Below are 27,504 nucleotides of genomic sequence, written 5' to 3' on the forward strand. Positions count from 1 at the left end.
TTGAAAAAAAATAATGTAAGAAGAAAAATTAAATGTTTGAAGATGAAAAGAACTGTAATTGAATTGGTAAAGAGAAACTAAGTTGATGTTAATTGGTTAAGTTTAAATTGTCATTTTATGGAAAACGAATCATTTATGTTATAATTGAAAAAGAGAAGAATAATGAAAAGAAGCGGTGAATAAATCAGAGCCAAGAAAAGAATGAGAAAATCAAAATAATTCTTACGGTTTTGATTTATTTGGTCATTGAGGAACTCAACACACAGGGACGTGTGGTAGGTCAGGAAGGCCGTGTCGGAGATGAGTTCGGGGAAGTACGCTTCTCCCAAGAAGCGTAGCGCTAGGCATAGCAGCAGAGACCAGCGCGGTCTGAATTCGGGGAAGTACGCTTTTTCTAAGAAGCGCAGCGCGAGGCATAGCAGCAGCGGTCTCTGCTGGCGAGCGAGGTCCGTTGTCGCGCTACCGAGTCATAGGAGAGAAAGAGAGGGAGATAGATGGACTTCAACGGAAATAAGAACTTGGACAGAACATATAAGTAGATGGAGAGAAGGGAGTTCAGTTCAGTTTGGTAACGATCGGCAACGGAACTCGCTGTGCTACCGCGCGAGGATATCAACATGGATGAAACATTCACGTCTCCGTCATATATAAACCGCGACAAAACAACAAACGTTTAGGACAAAACGGCAAATCAATTCACGGGTGCGATTACGACTATGTTTTTTTTTCCGCCTTTTCCAAATTAACCTGTGTTTTTTATTGGGGTTGTTTTTGCCGGCGGCAGAACCCAGTGCCCGTGTTCTTCCAAACGAAAGCCAAGGTTTTAATTTCACCTTTCCGGCTCCGTAATAATTTTCCGAATTATTAACTAATTATTTGCGGCCAATAATTTTTTTCGAATTATTGGTGGATTAATTCATTTATTGCGGGAAGAAACCAAACATTCGTGGGTCGCTGTTTAGTCCTGTTCTGAGCCGACCAAAGCCGGATACAACTTTCTCATCCGAGACAGCTAAATACAGAATTTTTGTTCCTCGACATTCCGGTCGACGTTCGTTGTTTTATTTATTTCTGGTCCAAGTCGGCGCCCGACGCCCTTACTCGAGTGATTTCCTCCTTCCCGAGTTTTCGTCAATTCTTTTCTCGGTGGTGCCCGAGGCTCTCAGAACCTGAGCCCGGCATTTAATTCGTGAATTCACCCGCAGCATCCACTGATAGTGTGACCGTAAGCGAGCACATTGTCCTCCTCTCCGAGTGCGGAGAATTTTCTGGGATATTTTGTACTGCATAAGTTATACAATTCCGCGGCTTCTGGCAGTTCCTATTGCGCCCCTTTGCCAAAGTGACCCCAAGTCCCATTCCAAAACTTGTTTTCCGTCACGTTTTCGAACCAGTGAGTTCGGGACTTGTCCGTTTCCTGCGGCGACCAACTGATTCGCGACCCATTCGACGTCAAGGATGCCCACGGGAGACGAGGAACAGACTCCCCTGATTCCGGCAATTACTCTGGAGGGGTCCCAGTCCGTATCTCCTCGGCCTGATCAAGTAAAGCCAAAGGCGACCACTGCCACTCCAAGGGCAAAAGGTCAAGAGGCACTCGACACTGCCCCCAGTACCTCATCCAGATCCACTCCGTCGGTAGCCAAGATGGCTCAATCCGCTCTCGATATCGCCCTCCGCAAGTTCATTTCCACAACGGACCGTGTGAGCCATTTCGAGGCTGACATCAACACTCCGAGCGCCCCTGAAACCGATAGATTTTCCCCCGCCATGTGCAAGGTTCATCGGGATCAGATTCGGGCCCTGTGGGATAAGGTGGAGAACAGCTATGACAACTGCTCCGACCTACTTTCAGTGTCCTCCGACCGTACAGCCACCGCCACTGAGCTTGAATCCAAGTACAGTGAGTGCTACTCCGTATATTCGAGGTGTCTTGTACAGCTGCAGGGAATTATCGACAGGGCCGCCGCCCAGTCCACTCCGGCTTCCGCCCCTATGCCCACACCCCCGTCCATGGGTTGTCGATTACCACCAGTGGACACAGAAGTTTTCGCTGGCGATTATCTTCGGTGGCCCACCTTCAGAGACCTTTTCACCGCGATATATATTCACAACTCGCGCCTCACACCGGTGGAAAAGTTGTTCCACTTGTTATCCAAAACAAGTGGCGATGCGCATGCCATCGTATCCAAGGCCCCTCTGACAAATGATGGCTTCATCTCCGCGTGGCAAAGCCTCACCGACCGCTTCGAGAATCGGCGGCTACTTGTCAACAGCCAGTTGAAAATCCTTTTCAACATTCAGGCCGTCCCCCAAGAGTCCGGAGCCGCTCTAAAAGAGCTGCAAGGCACCGTCCAAAGTTGTCTGACAGCCTTAGAGATGTCCTCCATTCAAATCGAGGCGTGGGATTGTCTCTTAGTGTATATGGTTTCCTTAAAGCTTCCCAAAATCACACTTTCGATGTGGGAGCAATCCATACACAACAAGGCTGAAATTCCGACATGGAACGAGTTAGATTCGTTTCTGACAGAGCGGCATCGCACTCTGGAAGCGATCGACGACATCAGGCCTAGCAATTCAGGGCAAATTATGCCAAGACCGACAGCTGCGAGCGCCCCAGTGCGCAGGCTGAATTCCTACGAGGCCAGAGTGGCTCCGGCCCCAAGAGGGTGCGATCTCTGTTTGAGGGAGAACCATCCTATTCGCCTATGTCCGCGTTTCCTTGAAATGGATGTAGATGGTCGCTCCGACTACATTAGGAGAAAGCAGTTTTGCCTGAACTGCTTTGCAAGAGGGCACCAACAGCGGGATTGCACTAGTGCCCATAGCTGCTTGACGTGCCGCAGCCGTCATCACACCCTTCTGCACCGCGATAATCCCTCCGCGACCGCACCAAGTCCGACGGCGCCACCCAGGCCTCGACCGGCGCCTACTCCTCAGGGCACGAGCTCCGCTCAAGATCACACTGATGTGCAAGTGTGCTTCGCATCCAGCTCAAGAGCCGTTCTACTGGGCACAGCCCTCATTAACATTTGCCATTTAGGCCGCGATTTCCAAGCGCGAGCCTTAATCGACTCTGGTTCCGAGGCAACCTTCATCACGGAGAGGTTGTTCCGTCAAATTAGTCCAACATTTACGCCAGTTCAGACCAGAGTGTCTGGGCTCAACGAGACAGTTGCCGCCCAATCCACCAAGCTCTGCACTCTCGCCATCCGAGCGCCTTCCAGACCCGGGCTGCAGCTGGAAACTGCAGCGTATGTTCTTCCGCAGTTAGCCGGGAAGCTCCCCTCGTATCCGATTCCACAAAACCTACTGAAGGAACTTCCTGACGTGCCGCTTGCTGATCCAACGTTCTTCGAGAGCTCCGAAATCGACGTCCTGATTGGAGCTGACATTATTCCGTCCGTGCTTCTAGGCGGCTCCAAGAATAACATTTTCGGCTCTCTCCTGGCGCAAGAGACGATTTTCGGATGGGTGCTCTCAGGTCCAGTGTCTTCAGAGGCCACGAGCGGCGTGTCTGTGTTCTCGACACGAATTTCCGTCCAGTCAAACCGCTCGGTGGACAAATTCCGTCCCATTCGCAGTGCCGAAAGCAGGCGTACCCAAAGCGCGCAGTCCTACCGTTGCCGAATATGCAACGGGTTCCACCCGCTCAGGAAATGCCAGCAGTTCCTGAAGCTCAGCGCTCATAAGAGGCTCCGTGCGGTTCTCGACAACCGCTATTGTTCAAACTGCTTGGCCCACGAACATTCTGAGGGAACCTGCCGCAGTGGTGACCAATGCAAGACGTGCAATCAGCACCACCACACACTCCTGCATAAGCATGATCCAGGGCATGCACCCCGTTCGCAGCAGCGGGCACCTTCATATGTCAAATTCGCACACCAACGACCATAGCGAAGGTCGTCCCTTTCCCGATGGAAGCGCCCGTCTGCCCGCAATAACCAGTCGCCTGTCACTCCGATGTTATATGTAACTGTGGTGTTGTAGCTCTATTCCGTGTTCCAAATCGCAAGGGTTCTATTACTAATTCCGATTTTTATCTCCGTCCTATTCCGCCAGTAATAGCCAACCGCATGTCTCCACATCCACGCAGCGCCATAGCGCTGGAGCGCAGATGTACTCGAGGTTCCAGTTCCTACCGATGCCGAGTCTGCAACAAGATCCATCCGCTCAAGATCCGTCGCCGATTTCTCCGACCAGCGAGGTGATTGCTGCACCTATCCGAACAGCCAATGGATCCGCGCCAGTCGCGTCAGGAGGCGCGACGGTCCCGGAGCGCCGGTGCCCGGCCTCGGAAGTCTACTGCTGCTCCTCGGACCTTGTCTCCACGGCAATCTTCAGCCGCTCCTCGGCCCTCGTCCGGCACTCCGCGGCGTTCTGCAGCCGCTCCTCTACCATCGTCCAATCACATACGAGGGCTTCGTTTCCATACACCGCGATCGCTCTGGAAGGCAGACGTACCCGAGGTACTTAATCCTACCGTAGCCGAGTCTGCCAACGTTCATCCGCTACGGAAAGTTCAACGTCTTCTAGCGCACAGTGATGCGTCCTGTTCGCGGCATTCGACGCCTCCGCCTTGTTCAGCAAGCTCCTTACGACAAGTTTTCGCCTCTCCATGGCAATCATCCGCCTCTCCTTGGCACTCATCCGTCCTTCATCGCTACTCGTCGCTCCAGCATCAACGATCTACGCAGCGCTCTGACGCCCCTCCATACCATCGTCCTGTACGGGTTTATTGCAACCCGAGTGATTGCAAGGGGGGGGGGAGAATGTTTACGCCAGGAGGCCCCTGTTCCCCCTCTGCCCACCGAGCGTCTGAGCGTCCAAAAGCTCAAGCGCTCCCAGCGTAGCAACGCTCGCCCGCTCTGGCCCTCTTGATCTCCCGCGCTCGCTCTCCGGCAGCGCTAAGCGCTTTCGCACTCTCGAGCGCGGGCCTCGGGCTTCGTTGCCGAACACTCGGATCGGCCGCTGCCGCTCTCTCGCTCTCGCTTAGCGGAGTAAGCGGGCCGTTTGCTTAAGCTTAGAGTTAGTACCATGTATGCAGCGAAATAAAGCTGATCGACTACGCTGAGATTACCCACGACGCCCCGTTTTTTTATTTCTACTTCGCCACTACTTCGCTCGCGCCGTGGGAATTTTCCATCTTCTAAAACTCCACTTTTCCCGAAGGAAGGAAGCGCCAACAAATGTCACTGCTCTCCTCGACGGGGATTAAATTTATTCGACGACGATGCAAGCTTGTAGAATTTCCACGACGATGAATTAAATTATTCGACGGCGATGTAAATTTTAATTCGACGATGCTTCAAAGTTTTATTCCACGATGCTTTAAATTTTATTCGACGGTGATCGCGACTTGGTAAAATTGGTACGACGATGGCTTTTATTTCCGTTGAAAAAACTGCGACTGGCCGTGTAGACTCGACGACGGTTGAAAAGAGAAGAACCACCGATGCGTTTGCTGCTGGTGGTACTTGATCGCCGCTGGTGTGAGGGAGACGACGATGAGAGTGAAGGGTGAAAACAAAATGGCTGCGCTGTGGGGAATTTGTGTTAGCTTTTCCCTGCCTCGTGCTTTCGAAATTCTCGCGACCTGACTTGGCTACCTAGAGGGCTTTTCGCTCTCGCTCTCTCTCTCCTTTTTTTTTCTTTCCCTCTTTGCTTTCTCTACTCGGTTTTATTTCTTGGCTCACGTGTGTTTCTAGTCACGTGATCAAATAACCTCTCGTTTTAGGTTATGATCTTTTCACGGCTGGGGTATAAAAATTTTCGCTGCGTGTGCCACGAGTTTCTGAGAGTGGGTATACTTTTTGGTTAAGTTCTCCCGATTTTTGCCATGTGCCTTGAAAATTTTTCAAAGTTTTTTTTTTCACCTTTGAGGTTATATAAAATGCTCTGTATATATTCTGATCAATATATATATATTTTCTGTAGTTTTCTGCCCTAGAAATTCCGGTGTCCCTCGACATCCGACTCTCCATACGTTCCGACTTAGAAAATTTTCTCTAAGTGGCGGAACCGAAAATTTTCCAAACTTGACGTATCCGAATGGGCCATATTTTCGACGTCTAAAGTTCGTAAACCCCATGTCCCTGCTCGGGCGCCATTCTGTAAGGAAGTACGACGGCTGGGGTAAGCCTCAGTCACGTCCAAGGTCCTCTTTATCAGAAAAATTTATAAAGATGTGGGACAAAGTGTTTTGACGGACGGCAAACTGACATGAGATGGTAGTGGTCAGTTACCGGGATACGCAGCCAGAAAAATGGTTGATTCGGTCTCTGCAATAGAGCGAAATACTCGGCGGAGCGCGTTTTGGGTCGGGCCCATAGCAGACGCTATAAGGAGACCGAGAGGGGGGTCGATTATGGGGACCACCGCTTCCTAGGGCAGAGTTTATGGCCTAAAATCTAGGCATTTTTGGGAAAATATTTTACGTGAGATATGGCCAGCATGATCTTGGGTCGTTCCCCGCGAGCTGGGCTCGATTTGAGCCAAAAACTATATTTACGAGAGCTTTTCTTGAATTTATTTAATTTCTCTTCATTTTAAATTTATCTGCGTTTATTTTTCTCAGTGTGGGCAGCGTACGGGCTCCCAGAAGTGGCAGGAGTTATGCTCGCCACGAGAAAGCAAAAAGATATTTAAATAAAATTTATTTAAATTTTTATAATCAAAGTTTGGGGTTTCATTTCTCCCAGTGTAGGCGAAAGCTCAGCCGTTCTCCGCAAGACGATGACGGAAATTTCCCCCTCACCGCAAACGCATGGCCATCACCCAGCGCTAAATATCCGGAGAAATATTTAATTTAATTTGCCTGAATACATTTTCCGCGAAGATAAGGTCCACCCTTTTGCCGGGCTTTGACTTTGAAATAAAGTATTTCCTTCTTAAATTCCCAACTGATTTTTCTACGAGGAGAAACGGCGAGGAGCGAAATATTTTTAATTTATCAATTTCAGTGAAGTTTTAGTAAAGGTTTGGGTCCACCCCTTTTTTCCCGATGCATGTCTCGGTTGGCAAAAAAAAACTTGGCGTAGGTCAGGGCAATTGACTGGGCGACAGCGAGGGGAGTTTTAGTTTTAAATCGAAGTGTAAATATATACGAGTTTATGTTTAATTAGTTTTCAGTTTTCATTGTACGAGTTTATTTTTAATCAAGTTGTATTTTGTTTTCAGCATTTTTCTTTCTTTTAGTTTTCGTTTTGGTTTTATTTAATAAAGTTGGCAGGGATTTTTAACAAAAAAAATAAGGTTAGATGTCGGGGCATTATTTCTAGCCTACTCTAGCGAAAACCGCATCTTGGCCGTCGACAAATTTCTATTTACTCATGTACCCGCTGGCCAAAATGCGATCCTCCCTATACACTCACCCGTCTCCGTATTTCCGCACACACACACGTGCCTGCCGGTGGCTGCTGCTTCCGCCACGTCCTCGCTGTCCGCTTCCACAAGAATTTGCCTCCTTGGCCGTCGAGAAAAATAACGCTCCTCTGCACTCCACTGGTCACCGTCACGATCACTCGGATCTTGGTTTAAATTGTCACTGTCAATATTTCACTTTTCTGCACTCGTTGGTCGCAGAAAATAAAACTCCGTCGCGTGAAAAAAAACACTCCCGTTTTGGCTCCGTTGAAAAACTATGTCGACCGCTCGCACGTCTGTCCGTTTTCGTCGCCTCCGCAAAAGTAAATCCAACCACGCGGCTTTGCCAAATTTTCGGCCGCGCTGGTAACTTTCCATTGCTCATTGCATTTCGGTGCATCAGCTTCCCTCTCGCTCTCTCCTGTTGGCGCGTGCCAATTTTCGGGGGTTGTTTTGCGCTCGATCGTATGCTCGCTCTCCGTTGCTCTCATACGGCGCTAACTCCGTGGCCACTTGTTCGTGGTGAATAGCTCTCTCTGCTCTCCGCGTGTAGATGTGTGTGTGTGTGTGTGCGGGATCTAGAGATGTGAGAACGGGGAACCAAAGATAACTACAAACTTTTGTCTATGCTTATAAATGACTATATTATTATATTAAAATATACGCCGCTTATTTTATAAAGAAATAGAAAAATGCTTATATCTACAATGATTATATATACAAGGCTTATGGTTACAAAGGGCGAAGTGATTAAAGTATTTTACAAAATTATTTATATATTGACAAAGCGAGAATAATTTGGGGCGTTTGCCGGTTTGTTTTGTTTTCGCTGCTCGCTGCGGCGGCTCTCCATGAGCGTTGACGGCAGTTGTTATTGCCGTCGGCTATAGCTCTCCATGAGCGTTAGCGGCCGTTGTTATTGCCGTCGGCTGCTGTTGTTGTCGCTGCCGGCTCCTGATCGCCGTTGTTGTTGGCTTTGCGAGCTGCTGATGCGCGCGGCCGCGGTCGCTGTTGATGACGTAGCTGCGGTTGTTGTTGCTGGCTACGGGCGCTGTTGTTGTTTTTCGCTGGTCGCGCTGGCCGTTGCTATTGCCGCTGCTGTTGGCCGTTGTTCTGGCCGGCGTTAATGACGTCACTGTTGATGACGTGGCGGCCGTCGTTGTTGTTGACTGCGAGAGCGAGCTGTTGTTGTGGCCGCTGCTCGGGCCGGTGTTGAGGCCGCTGGCCGCTGTTGTTGACGTCGCTGTTGATGACGTGGCCGTTGTCCTGGCCGGTGTTGTTGACGTCGTTGCCGGCGCGGATGGCCGGTGTTAAGGCTGTTGTTGTTGCCGTCGTTGCTGGCGCGGGTGGCCGGTGTTAGGGCTGTTGTTAATGCCGCCGCCAGTATTGGTGGGGAGTCAGACGACTCCTCACACTATCCACGGGCCAGTTGTGGTTGCGACCACCTCTGTACGGCTCGCTTAGCACTGCGAGATCGGTTCCGTATTCTCGGACCGTCTGCGACAGCTGGTCTTGCGCTGCCGCGCAGTGATTCTGATTAATCTGAATCACTTTCATGCCCTGTGTTTAAGGCCATCTCTGGACGACGCCACCAGTGGGCAGGAGCGGCTTCCGGCCTGGGGACTCGTGTCCTTCCTTTTGAGCTGCTCGCACTTAAAGCAGTTTGCTGGATTAAGGCAGTCTGCTGCCTTATGCCCTTCCTTCCCGCATTTAAAGCAGGCCTTGCTTCTGTCTACGGAGCTCCGACATCTGCTGGCCACGTGTCCCTTGTAAAGACACCTGAGCACTTGAGCTGGGGCTCCAGCTCCTTGATCCAGCACCTAGTCCATCCGACCTTAACTTTGCCAAGTTTGATGAGCGCGTCTGCCACGCCCGCCGGAACCGTGAAGGTCGGTGGGAGGTCCGCCTGCTTGACTAGCGCATTCTCTAGCTCCTCCTTTGTGGTCAGCTAGTCCGGGTCCCACATCCGGAAAACGGCCTGGGGCGTCATTGTGCGGATCGTGGCTCCGGCTCCCAGTGCTTTGCCAATCAGTTCCTTCAAGCCGCTAGCTTGGGCTTGCGAGTTGTGTTTAATCTCCAGTAGCAATTCTCCTTTAGCTATCTTTCTGACTCTGGAGACGCTATCGCCAACTTCTTCCATCCTGGCGTCCTTAGCTCGCGTAACCAGACCGAGCACGTCGCTGTTAGACATCTCTGGAGAAGGGCTAATGATCAGCGCATCCTTACCACGTCTTTTGCGCCTCTCGCGCCGGCCTGCTCCGGGATGAGCCCGTCGTGTTTGCTCGATGGGCGCCTTTCCGTCTCCTCCATTGGTGCCCTCCGCAATCCTCCTAGGATTCGGTGATTGCGAGCTCCTCACCATGTGGAGTTTAGGGTCACTTCCCTGGTCTCGTTTATCCGGACGGACACGCCTGCTCGGAGAGGTTTGAGCTGACTTGTCGAGGCGCGGAATACAGACTTGGGCTGTCTGGCACCCGCGTTCCGCAGTTTCCTCACTCCGGGTGTGGGGGGGCCTTGCCTCCGGGTTGCGCATTAATGCTTCTTGGAGCTCGTTGAGCCTTGCGAAGGCATTCTTCATACCCTGGTTGATACTCCGCACCTTCACCCCCATCTCCACTAGCTGTGGCTGGGGGGCTCTGGGCCTCTTAGTAGGCTGCTCAGTCCCTGACGGACTAGGGGATTCCCTTTTGCGTTTCGCTAATGGGGTACACGAATTGTCCCCTTCAGCGGTCCCGCCTAGGGCTGAGAAAACGGACGCTTTAGCGGCATTTCCTGGCGGGCTGCGCTGTAGGCGGGAGCCCTTCTGAAACGCTCTCAGTTCTTCATCGACACTTGTCGCCGTGGTGGGTGGAATGGTAGTTAGGACCTCCAGAATCCGTGCCCTAGCCGCGGAGTTTACCGCGGGAGTTTCAAGTCCTTGCCATGACCCTCTGCCAAAGGATCGTGGCCGCCGCCCGAAACAGTATGCTACTGTTTCGTCGGCCTCTCCGCATGTTAAGGTCGTAGCAGGCAGCTTTTAACAGCCAGCACTGGTTGATCGCCAGCGCCGCCTACCGGGCCAAGCGCCCTCTGGCGCACACTGGTTACGGGCAGAGTTACGCGAGCTACAAGCTTACGCACTTTCGCCTTTTCCAACCTGTTACTACAGCTGATCTAACGCTCAGCTGGGATGATATGCCACTTAGTGCGGGCCGCCACATTGGTAAGAGCAATTACCAACACGTTAAGAGAAAGTGAAGAAAGGGTCTCGGTGAAAGAGCCACCCCCACTTACCCCTGACGCCGGAGCTGTGGCCATCGAGTGGACTCTGTGCGGACCACGGTCCTAGGAACAGCGGATCGGGCATGTAGGTCTGACCCATGGTCATCCTGCAACTTCACATAGCACTAACACTTTTCTTCGTACTAGCTTTAGCCTCTTTTCCGCCTCCCTAGGGGAGCGCCCGGGAAAACACAACCTCCCCGTGTATGGCTTCATGCCGGGTGATGTTTTTTTTTTGTATTCAAATAATTATTTATTCCCTAATATAATAGTATTAATAATAATAATATCAATAATGCTCCAACAGTAAGACGAAGAAAGGTGCGAGGGAATAAGAGCTCACGCCGTGCGGTACCGCCGCCTGGCATTGCTTCGCGGGCGCGGAGGCCCCTACTCCGGCCGCTCCTTGCGCCTTCTCTCCAGAGTCCTGAGGATCTTCATGACGTGGGCGGCAAATGCGTCTGCCGCTTCCCACGCTTTTGGGTCCCGAGCATCGTCGGCACCAATGTTTCGGCGGTAATCGATGATCCCGCTGCTACCTCCAGTTCATGTCTCTCGAGGCCGAACCTGCGGCACTCGAAGAGAACGTGATGCGCGTCCTCCAAAATGCCAGTGCCGCACTCCGGGCACCAGTCTTCCGTCTCATGGCCAACGCGCTTCAAGTACTGGCGGAAGCATCCGTGGCCGTTAAGCACCTGGCTAAGGTAAAAGCTCACCTGCCCATGCGCCCTCTCTACCCATCGCGCTAGGTCTGGGATGAGCCTGTGCGTCCAACGGCCCTTCGAAGAGGAGTCCCATCGAGCTTGCCAATTCACCATGCTCGTTCTTCTGGCTGCAAGCTTCACCTCGGCTCAGGACAGCGGGCCCTCTCGTGTTCGGCAGCATTCTGGAGAGCGCTCCTACCGTCCCACTTGCCTTTTTGTGGACGTACTCCAGGTGCTCCTTAAAGGATAGTCGAGTGTCGATGAGGACGCCCAGGTATTTTATCGCCCGCTGCGACCGGATCCTCGTCCCTCCAACAAGAACGCTGGCCGTCTCCACTGCTTTCCGGCTCGAGATGAGGACAGTTTCCGTCTTGTGAGCCGCCAACTCTAGCCCCGCGAGAGCCAGTCACGCCTCTACGGCTTGGATGGCCGTGTCCGCTCGCGCCTCCACGGCAGCTATCTCCTTCGCTGCCACGACGATAGCGACGTAGTCCGCAAAGCCAACCAGGCTGGTGCAGGCAGGCATCGGAAGCCTCAGTACGCCGTCATACATGGCGTTCCATAGAAGAGGTCCCAGGACGGAGCCTTGAGGGACTCCGGCTGAGATATTATACTCTCTGGAACCCATGCTCGTGTCCAACGTGAGAACTCTGTTGCTGAAGTAGCTGAGCGCTACGTTTAGTAGGTACCCCGGAATGTTGAATTTCCTCAGGGACTCTAGCGTTTGGCTCCAGTCTGCAGAATTGAAGGCATTCCTGATGTCGAGGGTAACGACCAGACAATAGGCTTTGCTTCCACCTTTCCATCTGGTTCCTGCAATGGCATCCTCCGCGATCTTGACGACCCTCGCAATGGCGTCCAGCGTAGACCGTCCCTTCGTGAATCCGTATTGTTCAGGGGAGAGACCACCAGCGGCTTCGATGGCTTCGATGGCTTCGCCCAACCGAGTTGAGATCACTCTCTCGAAGACCTTGCCAATCCAGCAGACAGATTGGCCTATAGGACGATGCCTCACCAGGTGGCTTGCCTGGCTTGGGCAGCAGCAAAAGCCGCTGCCTTTTCCATCTGTCGGGGAACGTCCCCTCCAGGAGGCACTTGTTGAACAAGCACAACAAGTGCCTCCTGGAGGGGACGTTCCCCGACAGATGGACAAAGGCAGCGGCTACCTCGGACGACAGCAGCGATAGAGAAAGCTTGGTTGCTCTGCTCGGAATGGCGTCCGGCCCCGGCGCCTTCTTAATCTTCAGGCTTCTGCCGGCCTGTAGAACCTCAGCTTCCGAAACCCAGCGGATGTCGCACAACTCGCTACTGGGGCAGATCGCGACCTGCCGTCCGTTAGGAAACAACGTGCCAACTATGCTCTCCAGAGTCGCCGGGTCAGTTGGGGCACTGCCGCCCGCATTGAGCCTTTTCACCACCATTTTGTAGGCTCCTCCCCAAGGATCCTCATCGGCAGCGTCGCACAGCTTGAGGAAGCACTCGCGTTTACTGTTCCTGATGGCAGTCTTCAGCTCCTTCCTTGCCACCTTGTAGCGGTCGTTGCATGCAGGAAGGCGCGAGGTGCCTCTAGCTCGCTGCAGCAGCCTTCTGCTTCGGAGGCATTTGCGGCGAAGGTCAGCGATCTCCTCGCTCCACCAGAACACCGGGGAGTGATGCTTCCTAAACGGCTTCCTCAGTAGCATGCTTTGGTTGCACGCGCCATCAACTGCAGCCGCTAGTTTGTTGGCCATCTCGCTGGCTCCATCGTCCTCACATGCCGTGAAGCCTTTAAGGGCGCTTGCAAATGCCCGCGGCCTGAAGGTGTCTTGCCTGAACGCCTTCCTATCTGGGAGTAGGGGCCCTCTTGCGCGGTGAGCGGTACCTATCGAACACTCAATAGCCTCGGTCGTTGCGCGAACTGACGCTGAGTCCCCGAGTACCTTCTCGATGCTTTCCTTCATTGCCGAGGCGCTCTCGGCGCTCCCTTTCGCCACCTCCAGGAGTAGGTTGCCGTTGTTGGTCCGGCGAACCTTTGCCACACAGCGTCCCAGGTCCGACAGCTGCTTGTCCTTTCTCCTCGTCACCATTGCGAGCACCTCGCTGTAGGACTTGCCGCTCGCGTGGACAATGACAGCGTCTGGGCGAGTGCGGCGCGCTGTTCTCGGCTTCCTCGCCACGACCTCCCAGTCGTTTTCGGGGTTTGCCTGGCTCTCAGACTTCCGGGCTGGCCAATGCTGCTCCGATGCATCATGCCACGCCGCTGGCGGCTTCGTACGGGACTTCTTGGGCGCCCTTGCGCTTTTCTGCTGCGCTGCGCGAGGGAGTGGCGGGGCCAGCACCGGTGCGGGTAATCCCGGCGCATCTGGCTGGCTAAGCCTTCTCCAAGGCTCGGTTTGGACCGAAGCCTCCTTTTTCCAGGCGGTCACCGTTTGCTGCTCCTTGTCCGCGCTTTTGGTGATCTGGGCGCATTTCTGGCACAGGTTGTTTGCGACCCGGCTCTCCTGCCTGTCGCTGACCTCCTTGCCGCTAGGATGCTCGAGTGCAGGGTTTTCACCCTAGCAATCATTTCCCTCAGCGGCACGGTAATATGCCGCGTCGACTTGTCCATCATTCTAGATGAGACCTCCTGCAATAGGCTGCCCATCTCCTGCAGATCCTGCAGGCAGGCTGCCTTCTCTGACGCCTTGCTCTTCTTGGCCGGCGTAGTTCTCGGTGAACTAGTCGGGCTAGCCGGGTCCCTCAGCCTCTTAGGGGGCGGCGTAGAGCCTGTGCTCTGCCCACCTTCTTGAGCCTCGTACATCGGTGTCGTACGGGAGAGCTTATTGCTCTTCCCGAACGCCGTCGCCTCCTCCTCATGGCGAACTCGCTAGTGCAGACCTGCCCGTGAAGGGGCTTTCCTCCTCCATATCCGGCTAGTCGGTCCGCGCAGGGCTCCCACGCTGGCGAAGAATTTCCCCCTGGCTCTACGACGGGGGATATACCGCCCCAACTCGGTCCCCGAAGTCCCTTGATCGGGACACCGCCTAAGCGGGGAATCGGAGCTTGGTCAGATCCGAGACCTTTTCCGCCTGCCAGCAGCGCGACCTTACTCGGCCTCGGGTTAATAATTATTTACTTATTTAGTCAATTAAATCAGGCAGACCAACCAAACTAATAAAACAGATCTAATTGATCAGACCAGCCAATCAACTAAGCCAACTAGATCAATTAACCAGTTAAATCATCAAACTAACCAAACCACCCTGCAGTACCACATTTCATCAATAGGCCTTTTCATCAACATTTCATCAACGCGCCGACTGCGACGCCGACAGAATCGACGCTCTGCCGACTGCTGCTTGAACCCGAACTCCCTTCATGTACCCGAACTCCCTTCGAGTCCGATTTGTTGGTGCATGTCAAAAAAAAAAACAAAAACAACAAAGTAGGAAACGCAAATTCTACCTACTCTCTGCTACTGTCCGGTATTCTCGAACCTTCGACTGCATATTTTCTGAGCAGCGGCCCGTGACAGGTGACAGTCCCGCAAATTAGAGAGAGAGATGGTGATAAAGCAAAGGTAGGGGGAAAAAAACTGCCGAAAACCAATTGTGTGGCAGCAACGTCAGAATACACTTTTTTTTTTTTTGTTTAATGGGAATATTTATAAATATTTAAGATTGTCTTGAATTAATTTTAACTTGTTTAATCATATAATGGCATATGTTAGTTATTTGCTTTGGCCGTAACCAATATGTTAATGTTGCATTATTTGCCGTATGTGCATTTAATTACAAGGCATTGCTTTAGTCGGCTATATCCTGGCACGCGCTAGAATTTTCGGTCGTCGGTTTTTGGTTTCGTCTTGCTTCTCCCCATTCCCTTCGCATTAGAAGTTGAAGTGCTCTCCGGTGCAGAAGTGAAGTGAAGTGTTAAATCAAATTAATAAACAAATAAACTACTTTCCGGGCCTTATTGGTTATATAAACAGGTGAGTAAAGTGATTGTTCTAAGTTAAATAAATGCCGCATTCGCGGCATATTTTTTGTCATACATACATATATACATATTTAATCGTTTGCGCGGGTTAAATACAGTGACAAAATTAATTATTGGCACAGTGTTAATATTAATGTTAATATATTTAAATAAAATTTATTTCATGTAAATATCGCTATATATAAGGAAGAAAAACTGTGCCAAAGTCAGTATTCTTTATTTTCTTTATTTATTTTATTTTCTTTTTTATTTTATTTCATTTTTTCATTTTTTATTTTATTTCATTTTTTATTTTATTTATTTTATTATTTATTATTTCACTTATATAAATTTTCAGCGTGTTCAGGGTGTGATGCGAAAATTTTTACTTAGGATACATATTAATAAAGTGGTAGAAAAATTGAGCCCAACTGAAAAGGGAAAGATTTCGCAGGCATTGACATCAATGAGTAGGTATGTTCCCAAAGAGTTTGCACGCAAGCCGAGGACTTTGTTGGAGCTCCCAAACTGGAAAGCCACAGAGTTTAGACAGTTTTTATTGTATACCGGGATAGTGGCTTTAAAAGATTCAATAAAAACAGAACAGTACTATGCATTTTTGTTATTACATTGTGCATATACATTGCTCTGCTCTGAAAAACTAGGCCAACAAAATATTAATGTTTCACATATTTTTGTTGAGAATTTCCCGCTTGTTTTTGGTGAAGACAGTGTTTCATATAATGTCCACGGTTTTCTTCATATTAGCGAAACGATGAAAGTAGTCGGAGATCCGATAGTGGTTCATCTTAGGCTTTTGAAAATTATTTGCAGACTCTCAAGCGCTTTGTCCGAAAACCCACTCAAATCCTAGAACAGATTTTTAGTAAAATTGTTGCATTCGGGCGGTAATCGATAGCCGCAGGCGAAACAAATATCGTCTGGGATGCGCACCGAGGATAGGTTGGCAGGGCCAGGAAGAGGGGAAGTGGATCGCATCTCGAGCGCCTCATGCGATCCACACCGAAGGGGAAGTGTGGGAAGTATGTGCCGATCGCGAAAGAGGCTAGCTGCACCCACACCAAGGCACCGAAGAGTACTGGCCTTGAAAGCGGTTCTCGACCCCGGGAGAGAGAGGCAAGAAAAGTGGGTGAAGGAATTGGTGGGAACCGAGCCTATATAGGGCAAGGCGACCGCTAATGGCGGCCAGTAGGAAAAACGGAGCCGAAATCAAACCTAAAACCTTTCGACCGAGAAAAAAAACCGCAAAAACCCGAAAAAACCCGAAAATAAAACCAAAAAAAACCGAAAACAGTACGGGAAGGTGGAAAAAAGATATATATATTTCGGACGGGAGTGCGGGAAAAAAAGCCAGGAAGTAGAAAGGAAGATAAACGGATCCGGGAAGCCACAAGCGTGACCAGGAGCCGGTCACGAGAAACCAGAAAAGAGAAGAAGGGATACGGCCAGGAAGGAAAAGAAAGTGAGTCCGTTCCAAACGGAACTAAAATTAAAATAACCAAGGCACGTTCACAGGGTCCTGTGCCTTCTGGAGGTGAAAATTCTGGGCGGGAGTAACTAAGAAAAAAATCGGCCCAACCCCAAAGTCGGAAGGGTCCCAAATACTGGGCCTCAAAGGCCGAGGTGCCACCGTCTCAGCCGGGACAAAGGAAGCCCCAAAAGAATCCACGGCCGGATATTACTTAATTTATTTATTGATGCGGTGAACAATAGGCTAAATTATTTATTTATTTATTTAATTCCGCCATATTTATTTATTTATTTATTTAATTCCGCCATATTTATTTATTTATTTAATTTATTCGTACATATTTATTTATTTATTTATTAAATGTAAATCCATGTTATTTATTCTGAAGTGCCCCTGCAAATTTATATTGTTTATTTGTTTTGCGTAAGATTGTGTGAATACATTTTTACGCTTATTTGGCAATACAAAACGCCAAATACAGGAAATCTAAAAATTAATAGCACGTAGAATTTAAACCGAAGGCACCGAAATAATAATTAATAATTACATCCGTGAACATAAACAGTTGCAGAAAATTTAACGTAAATTAAAGCTTAAATCGAAAGATCTTGGATGCGGCTGCGCTGCAGAAGGCCGGTTGTAGTGTAGGGGTATAAGTGTGAAGATTAGACCATTTCGAACGTCCCGTCTCAGTCCCTTCCCCTAATTTGGAGCTCCAAGTAGGTAGGATGCAGCTGAAATGAATGAGGGTACCTTTAAATAATTATATACATTGATATCCATTCATACCTGTGCAAAAAAATCGTTGTCTTCTCCGTTGTTCGCCGCGCTACTGTCTTCATCGTCGTTTGTTCAATTTCCATATTTTCTGGTATTGTTTTTGCCCAGGTGATGTTCTGAAAAGATTTTTTTTTTTTTTTTTTTTCGCATAATATTTATTGGTTTTAAAAGCTTTGCTGCATTAAGCTTAATATCTACTATTAAATCATTGGTCCAATAATATGTAGCAGAGGAAACAATTCAAAAAAATATTTAACTAGGTTATTCGCCGGGTGGGCAGCTCCCGTATGATGACTCTCCTAAGTCGTCGTCTTCCTCTCGCAGCTGGCAGAGCTCTCGCCAGTGGGTTGGGGTGTCGAATTAACCTGGTTCGGTGTCGGGCGGCAATGGTGTTTATGGAGTCTCCCACAGCAGGGACATGTAGCTCTGTCCGTATATCCCGGTTCCTGATATACCACTCAGCACCTGTAATACGCCTTAGGAATCTGGCTTGGAAGGCTTGTATCCTTCGCAGATGCAATCTGGCTGCAGTGCCATATACAGCCACTCCGTATTGCCAAATCGGTGCCAGTAGGGACTGGTACAGGCGAGTCTTGCACCTAAGGCTCAGCTTCGATTTAGGGCCTGTGAGCCAGCTAATGCGCCTGGCAGTGTTTTCCAATTTAGCCCTAATCTGCTTGATATGTGTGCTGAACGTCAGTCTCTTATCAAGCACCAGTCCCAGGTATGTGTGTTCCACAAGTTGTGGCAGAAGCTGGCCGTGAAGGAAGACACCTGGGCATGTGCTTCGCTTCAGGGTGTATGTGACCACCGCACACTTCTCCGTATTGATGGCCACATTCCACCTACAGGCCCAGTTTTCAAACCTCTTGAGGAGAATCTGAAGTTTATCAGTGGCACTATAGATGCAGCTGGATCTAGCCAATACTGCGGTGTCGTCTGCATATGTAGCAGCACACGCACGCTCAGAGCTTAGATGAAGCGGGGCATCATGAGCGAATAGATTGTAGAGCGTGGGTCCTAATACGCTTCCTTGAGGGACACCAGCTCTGATATTCCTGGTGGAGGAGGCAACTCCATCCTGCACCACCTGGAAGCTCCTATCCTTGAGGTAGCTGCAGATGATCTCAAAGAGCTGTGGTGGCAGGAGCTCTTTGATCTTGGACAGAAGCCCCTCGTGCCAGACCCTGTCGAAAGCCTGCTGAATATCGAGAAATGCAGCCACGACATACTGGTTCCTTTGGTACCCCTCGACAACAAAATCGACGACTCGGTGGAGCTGTTCAGGAGTACCATGTCCTTTCAGAAATCCGAACTGATGTCTTGGTATCGCCTCGATGACTTCAGGTAGCCTCTGGATCCTGTCAAGTATGCACCTCTCGAACACCTTGGCAAACGTGGGAAGGAGGCTGATCGGTCTATAGTTGGCTACGTTGTTGCAGCGTTTCCCCTGTTCTGAAAAGATAAAAATGAAAGTTTGTTAATTAGTCATATGTCAAAGTTAAATATGTATGATAATCTAGGAAATTAAAATTGTTTATAATGTTTATAAAGGTTGGGGGGGAAAAAGGATGACTGGACCGTAGTCAGGAGTAGGCCGGCGAAGTCCGCCTGCCAAGGGGAGATCCGCAGAAGATGAGAGTCCGGATCTCTGGAAGGGAGGGGCGTCCAGGGTGATTCCAGCCAAGCCCTAGCCTACACTCCGAGAGAGAAGAGAAAGATGAAGTAATCAGTAATTGTTGTAGAGTTATGTAATTTGTTTACCTTTCTTGTCGGTCCTTATTGTTTTTTTTTATTTGTTTTGCGGATTCCAGATCAGCTGGGATTTATGGTGCGACCTGCGGGCGAATGGGGAGAAATCCCCCCTGAGAGGAGAGACTGGCTAGCCGGCCTTGCCCCATCAAAAAAACTCAGGTCGTAACATAATGGCGCCCAAACATCAAATAGGTAGCGAGGTGGCGAGCGTCCTTCCAAAAAGGACAATCGCACCCACAATGCTGTTGATGACAGACAAAAAAATACCTTCCAGCCGAGGGCTGAAATCCAGGTGGTCCGGCTGTCCAGGTTGGAAAGCGATGCGATGGCTTATGTCGGCGGTTCTGAATGCCGTGCATAATAGCTCGCCGCAAGAAAACCTGGGCGGCTGGAAGAAAAAAAAAACCCACAAAGTAATTGTCCAAATAATAAGTTTTGTTTTTGTCGAGAAACTCACCTAAAAATGGGGATTCTTCCAGAGGAGAGGGATGGCACTAGCGGCGAAATACGTCAGCTAGGAGGCTCCTTTTCGTTGCCTGGTGGACGCAGGAGTATCTCCAAACATAGGATGAAGTGTGCAATAGGCTCCTGCCGGTTGCGACACGGATGTGTGCGAGGAAATGACTGTTCTCCGGATGGCCCATGGGGACACAGTGTTCACCATGCGATGCATCCGGAACGGCCAAAGGACTCGCAAACACATCCGCGGCACAATTGGACAGGAAGCCAACAGAGAAGTGAGCGCCCTTGATGCCCTATCTTCCGAGCAGAAGATAGTGGATCCGACGGAGCTCGCTGGAAGTAGTAATCGATCTCGGAGTAGGCAAGAGACGCGAAAAAGCAGGAGGCAGTTGGCTCCGGCATGGCGTCATTTTTTTCCCCCCCTTTGTTGTCCAGATAGAGTTGTTTTTGTTGTGTTACGCCTAGAAGAAAAAAAAAAAAAGCGTGTTAAGTGTTAGGAAATAAAAAGTAGCGATAGGAATAGTATAGGTGAATGGTCCAACCATACAACTTGCGGTCTAGAGCTGGGAACATGACCACTAGAACTCCCTCGAAGGATGGTCAGCAGGGCCGAGAGGAGGAAGGCGCAGTAGGAGGCGCAGCAGGCGGTGCAGCAGGGGACAGCTGGGAGTTGTCTCCCCCACGCCGCGGAATCCCCAGCGATATCGCATCCTCGGTGAATGCAGCGGTGGCCCAGGCATACGAGACGCACCGGGCGGCGGCATCGGATAGTATCAGCCGGACGCTCCAGGAGGAGATTCGAAGCGAGCTCCTGGAGATGATGGCAATGATCAACCAAGTGATCCAGCCGCTAAAGGAGACGGCAGCCGCAGTCCAGACGCTGCAGCAGCAGGCGGGACGTGTTGAAGTCGAAGCCGCTGGCGGGTACGGAGCGCCGAGACGCCAGAAGGTGGGAAGCGCCACGGGAGCGTATCCACGATCCAAGCGAGAGGAGGAAGTGGCGAGCAATTCACCGCCAAAACCACCTAGGGTGCACAGCGCCAAGCGCAGTGGGACGTCGGCGCCGGATGGTTTCAAGGCGAACAGCAGCAGCAGCAGACAACCGGCGGGCAGCGATACCGACGTCAGATTGGTGATGACGACCGGAGATATAGCTACGAGGGTCTCCGGGGCCCTGAAAGAAGAGAGGAGGCGGTGAGAGGTGTGCGGATCGAGAAGTGGGAGATCTTCTTCGACGGCGACCCGAACAAGCTCGCCGTAGAAGACTTCGGCTTCAGGGTGGAATTCCTACAACGGCAGTCTCGGTGTGCCTGGGACCAGGTGCTGGGTAACTTCTATCAGCTGATGCGAGGCGAGGCCGCCGAATGGTATTGGCAGCACGTCAAGGAGAATCCGCCGCAGACCTGGGACGACCTTAAGGAGAGCCTGGTGGCCAGATTCCGTGGTATAGGCGGCGAGTTCGAGCGTCGGCGGGCGCTCCAGGACCGACGGCAACAGCAGGGTGGAATCGAATCGGTGGAAGAGTACTTCCGAGCGATGAGGCGGCTGGGTAACCGGCTGATGGCACCCATACCGGAGTCAGAGATGGTACGAATCGTCAAGAAGGGACTTACCGCAGACATTGCGAGATTCGTGTATGCCCTGAGGGTATACAGCGTGGAGCAGCTGCGTGAGGAATGCCTGGAGGTGGAAGAGGCCTTCATGAGGCGGGAGGTCAGACCCACCTATCGCGGGCCGTCCAAGTTCCAGCCAAGCGGACGCCAGGTTGAAGAGGTGGCGGTCGACGGACCCGAGGTTGAGGCGGGAATTGAGGATCCGATCGTCGAGGAGGTTGCCAGGCCGAGATTGACCTGCTGGAACTGCGGCCAGACCGACCACGGTTTCCGCGATTGCCCGTCGCCAGAGCGGAAGATTTTCTGCTACCGATGCGGGAAACCGGAGGTAGTCACCCCGAATTGCCCGGTATGCGCGGGAAACGCGAGGGCGAGCGCAGGGAAGGTGGGAGACCCGCGCTCGAGATTCAGGCCCAACCGCAACTGATAAAGTCGCGGACCACAACTATAAGTTCGCCTAGAAATACAGATTTAGCCGTTAGGAAAACAAATATTATAACCAATTATTTAAGATATTTACCAGCGGAGGAGCGGATGCAGCGGTACCTCGAGGCCCGGAACCGCATATTCAACAGTCACCAGCTAGATGGGATGCGAACCGTCAGCCGGAGGCTCCTGAAGGCGAGGAAACGATTCCGGCAGAGACACCAGACTCGACGAGCCGTGGTGGAAGCCGTGCGTCGAGGAATGGGAAGCGATCCCCGAGTTTTTGCCGAGGTCCTCATCCAGGGCAAGCGAGTGACCGGTTTGCTGGACACAGGCGCGTCCGTCAACGTCCTCGGGAGAGGCAGCCGTGAGCTGCTGGAGGAGATGGGCGTGAGGATGGAGAAGTACGTGTCCATAGTGAAGACCGCTGCGGGAGAAGATAGGTCGATTATCGGACGAGTACATGTGCCGGTACAGTTTAAGGGAGTGGAGAAGGTGATCACCTTCTACGTGTGCCCGTATTTGGAGCAGGCCATGTACCTCGGGATCGATTTTTGGAGGCGATTCGCATTGGCACCGGCCATTCTCGGAGAGATGCCCGCACAAAATCCTGAGGCAAGCGTTTCGGAGCTCTGGGACGCAACAAATCCGTGGCTCGACGGGAAAGCCATCAAGGAGTCGGTGATCGAGGAATGGGACCTGCAACAGGAGGAAAAGAATCGGTTAGAGGCGGTGAAGAAGGAGTTCCTTGCGTTTGAGGACGTAGGATTGGGAAGAACCTCGGTGGAAAAGCATCGAATCCAGCTCGTGGAAGGCGCAGAACCCTTCAAGGACCGGCATTACCCTCTGTCGCCAGCGATGCAGGAGATCGTATGGGCTGAGGTCGATAAGATGTTGGAACTGGGTGTGATCGAGGTCAGCGAAAGTCCGTGGAGTAACCGCACGACGGTGGTGCGAAGGCCGGACAAGAACCGGTTCTGTCTGGACGCGCGGAAGCTGAACCAGTTGACCGTGAAGGACGCGTATCCGCTGCCCAGCATCGAGGGAATCCTATCCAGGATAGAGCAGACCCACTTCATCTCGAGTGTCGGCATTTACGGTGGCGGGAAGGCCACTATACCAGTTCGCGATGATGCCGTTCGGGCTGTGCAACGCGGCGCAGCGGCTTTGCCGGCTCATGGATCAGGTGATTCCCGCGCAGCTGAGGTCAAACGTGTTCGTCTACCTAGACGATCTGCTGATCATCACGCCGGACTTCGACACGCACATGAAGTACCTCAGTTTGGTGGCGGAATGTCTGAGGAAGGCAAATTTGACAATAGGGCTGAAAAAGTCAAAGTTTTGCTTCAAGACGCTAAAGTACCTGGGGTTCATCATCGGCGGAGGGACACTCCGAATGGATCCGGAAAGAATCGTCGCGATCCAGAAGATTCCCGAGCCGAAATCGGTGAAGGAACTGCGGAGCTTTTTGGGCACAGCGGGGTGGTACCGGCGGTTCATCAAGGATTTCGCAGCCATGGCGACACCGCTCACGGACGCCCTAAAGAAAGGGAAAACTACGCGGTTAGTGCTGGGCGAAGAGGCCAAGAGCGCGATACAGGCGCTGAAGAACGCACTCACCTCGGCCCCGGTTCTGGTCCACGCTGACTTTAAACGGCCGTTTTATGTCCAGTGCGACGCGTCGCATCTTGGGGTGGGAGCAGTCCTGTTCCAATATGACGAGGACAAGAACGAGCGTCCGATAGCCTTCTTCTCTGCAAAGCTGAACAAACACCAGATAAATTATTCGGTGACAGAGAAGGAGTGCTTGGCAGCAGTACTTGCCATAGAGAGATTCCGGCCATATGTGGAACTGATGCCGTTCACGGTAATCACCGACCATGCGAGTCTGAAGTGGCTGATGAACATGAAGGACCTCAGCGGACGCCTGGCACGATGGTCCCTCAGGCTGCAAGGCTTCGATTTCGAAATTTCGCACCGGAAGGGAGCCGACAACGTGGTGGCCGATACGCTGTCCAGAAGCGTGGAGGAGCTGAAGCTGGATGCCGACGACACCCTGGGATTTGCCACGACGGAGTTCCAATCTGCCGAATATAAAGAGATACGAGATGAGATACGGGAAAACCAGGCTCGCCTACCGGACGTTCGCGTGGAAGGCGACCTCATCTTTAAACGCCTCGGATTTTGGAGATTGGAAGATGAAGTCGAGGGTGGACCATGGAAACTGTGGATTCCGGCATCGCTGACAGCCGGGATGGTCGCGACGGCTCACGAGGAACCGACGTCAGGACACGGAGGAGTAAAAAAGACCCTGCAGAAACTCCAACGGCAGTATTACTGGCCAGGGATGACGACGCAAGTTCGAGACTTCGTGGGACAATGCATTCAGTGCAAGGAGGCGAAGGCCCCGAATTATCGCACGCAGGTCGGGATAGGGCAGGAAGTGGTAACGGAAAGGCCATTCCAGAAATTGTACATCGATTTCCTGGGCAAATATCCACGGTCGAAACGAGGGAAAGCCTGGATATTTGTGGTCGTGGATCACTTCTCGAAGTTCACCTTCCTAAAGGCAATGAAGGAAGCCACAGCCACCAGCGTCGTCGAGTTCCTGGTGCACGAAGTCTTCTTTAAGTTTGGCGTACCGGAAGTGATACACTCCGACAATGGGAAGCAGTTCGTCTCGAAGGCGTTCCAGGATATGATGGAGGCATATGGGGTACAACATATGCGGACGGCGGTGTATTCCCCGCAAAGTAACGCTGCAGAGAGGGTCAACCGGACGGTGCTGGCCGCGATTCGGACTTATCTCGAGGGAGACCATCGTGACTGGGACGCATTTCTGCCGGAGATCGAGGTCGCAATCCGGAATGCGGTGCACGAGGCGACGGGCGTGACTCCTTTCTTCGCAGTGTTCGGGCAGCACATGTACCTGCACGGCAGCTGCTACAAGTTGGCCAGGAAGCTGCAGTCTATGACGGACCACGAAGTGGCCACATTAAGCTGCCAGGACAAGCGCAACATTATACGCGACCGGATCAAGCAACATCTGCATCAGGCGTACGAGCGGAGCAGCCGGCAGTACAACAAGCGCGCACGGGACTTCAACGTCAAACCAGGCCAGGAAGTTTTCCGACGGAATTTCACCCTGAGCGATTTCGGGAAGAACTACAACGCCAAGTTCGCCCGGAAATTCGTCAGGTGCCGAGTCGTGAAGCCCGTAGGGAACAATATGTTCAAGCTGGAGAACCTGGCGGGGAAGCCTATTGGCATCTACCATGCGAAAGACTTGCGGCTGTAAAGGGAAGACGACACGCTTATAGGTAGGTGTAGGTAGGAAGCAGGGTACATACCGTGGGTGTGGCCTACGTTGGGGCAGCCCGGAATTCATGGGGCAAGGACCCGCCGACGGTGGGACACCACTGAACGGGTGAAGGAGGATTGCGTTTTTTTGTTTTTCTGTTTGTTTACTTTCTTTGTTGGAATGCTCGCGAATATTAGCGTCCTCTGCGATTGGCAAATTTTCGCGTGGTGTTGCATTCGGTCGGTAATCGATAGCCGCAGGCGAAACAAATATCGTCTGGGATGCGCACCGAGGATAGGTTGGCAGGGCCAGGAAGAGGGGAAGTGGATCGCATCTCGAGCGCCTCATGCGATCCACACCGAAGGGGAAGTGTGGGAAGTATGTGCCGATCGCGAAAGAGGCTAGCTGCACCCACACCAAGGCACCGAAGAGTACTGGCCTTGAAAGCGGTTCTCGACCCCGGGAGAGAGAGGCAAGAAAAGTGGGTGAAGGAATTGGTGGGAACCGAGCCTATATAGGGCAAGGCGACCGCTAATGGCGGCCAGTAGGAAAAACGGAGCCGAAATCAAACCTAAAACCTTTCGAACGAGAAAAAAACCGCAAAAACCCGAAAATAAAACAAAAAAAACCGAAAACAGTACGGGAAGGTGGAAAAAAGATATATATATTTCGGACGGGAGTGCGGGAAAAAAAGCCAGGAAGTAGAGAGGAAGATAAACGGATCCGGGAAGCCACAAGCGTGACCAGGAGCCGGTCACGAGAAACCAGAAAAGAGAAGAAGGGATACGGCCAGGAAGGAAAAGAAAGTGAGTCCGTTCCAAACGGAACTAAAATTGAAATAACCAAGGCACGTTCACAGGGTCCTGTGCCTTCTGGAGGTGAAAATTCTGGGCGGGAGTAACTAAGAAAAAAATCGGCCCAACCCCAAAGTCGGAAGGGTCCCAAATACTGGGCCTCAAAGGCCGAGGTGCCACCGTCTCAGCCGGGACAAAGGAAGCCCCAAAAGAATCCACGGCCGGATATTACTTAATTTATTTATTGATGCGGTGAACAATAGGCTAAATTATTTATTTATTTATTTAATTCCGCCATATTTATTTATTTATTTATTTAATTCCGCCATATTTATTTATTTATTTAATTTATTCGTACATATTTATTTATTTATTTATTAAATGTAAATCCATGTTATTTATTCTGAAGTGCCCCTGCAAATTTATATTGTTTATTTGTTTTGCGTAAGATTGTGTGAATACATTTTTACGCTTATTTGGCAATACAAAACGCCAAATACAGGAAATCTAAAAATTAATAGCACGTAGAATTTAAACCGAAGGCACCGAAATAATAATTAATAATTACATCCGTGAACATAAACAGTTGCAGAAAATTTAACGTAAATTAAAGCTTAAATCGAAAGATCTTGGATGCGGCTGCGCTGCAGAAGGCCGGTTGTAGTGTAGGGGTATAAGTGTGAAGATTAGACCATTTCGAACGTCCCGTCTCAGTCCCTTCCCCTAATTTGGAGCTCCAAGTAGGTAGGATGCAGCTGAAATGAATGAGGGTACCTTTAAATAATTATATACATTGATATCCATTCATACCTGTGCAAAAAAATCGTTGTCTTCTCCGTTGTTCGCCGCGCTACTGTCTTCATCGTCGTTTGTTCAATTTCCATATTTTCTGGTATTGTTTTTGCCCAGGTGATGTTCTGAAAAGATAAAAATGAAAGTTTGTTAATTAGTCATATGTCAAAGTTAAATATGTATGATAATCTAGGAAATTAAAATTGTTTATAATGTTTATAAATGTTGGGGGGGAAAAAGGATGACTGGACCGTAGTCAGGAGTAGGCCGGCGAAGTCCGCCTGCCAAGGGGAGATCCGCAGAAGATGAGAGTCCGGATCTCTGGAAGGGAGGGGCGTCCAGGGTGATTCCAGCCAAGCCCTAGCCTACACTCCGAGAGAGAAGAGAAAGATGAAGTAATCAGTAATTGTTGTAGAGTTATGTAATTTGTTTACCTTTCTTGTCGGTCCTTATTGTTTTTTTTTATTTGTTTTGCGGATTCCAGATCAGCTGGGATTTATGGTGCGACCTGCGGACGAATGGGGAGAAATCCCCCCTGAGAGGAGAGACTGGCTAGCCGGCCTTGCCCCATCAAAAAAACTCAGGTCGTAACATAATGGCGCCCAAACATCAAATAGGTAGCGAGGTGGCGAGCGTCCTTCCAAAAAGGACAATCGCACCCACAATGCTGTTGATGACAGACAAAAAAATACCTTCCAGCCGAGGGCTGAAATCCAGGTGGTCCGGCTGTCCAGGTTGGAAAGCGATGCGATGGCTTATGTCGGCGGTTCTGAATGCCGTGCATAATAGCTCGCCGCAAGAAAACCTGGGCGGCTGGAAGAAA

The 27,504-nt window shown here is 51.0% G+C and overlaps 1 protein-coding gene across 1 annotated transcript; it reads left to right on the top strand.

The window, feature by feature from the left end:
- The first annotated feature begins 1,458 nt into the window (after positions 1-1,458).
- Positions 1,459-3,897, top strand: LOC138929015 (uncharacterized). Its single transcript, XM_070287480.1, has one exon. The coding sequence runs from the start codon at positions 1,459-1,461 to the stop codon at positions 3,895-3,897; it is 2,439 nt and encodes an 812-aa protein (XP_070143581.1).
- The last annotated feature ends 23,607 nt before the right edge of the window (positions 3,898-27,504 follow it).

Source organism: Drosophila kikkawai, chromosome 3R (assembly GCF_030179895.1).
Source record: "Drosophila kikkawai strain 14028-0561.14 chromosome 3R, DkikHiC1v2, whole genome shotgun sequence".
Taxonomy (NCBI): Eukaryota; Metazoa; Arthropoda; class Insecta; order Diptera; family Drosophilidae; genus Drosophila; species Drosophila kikkawai.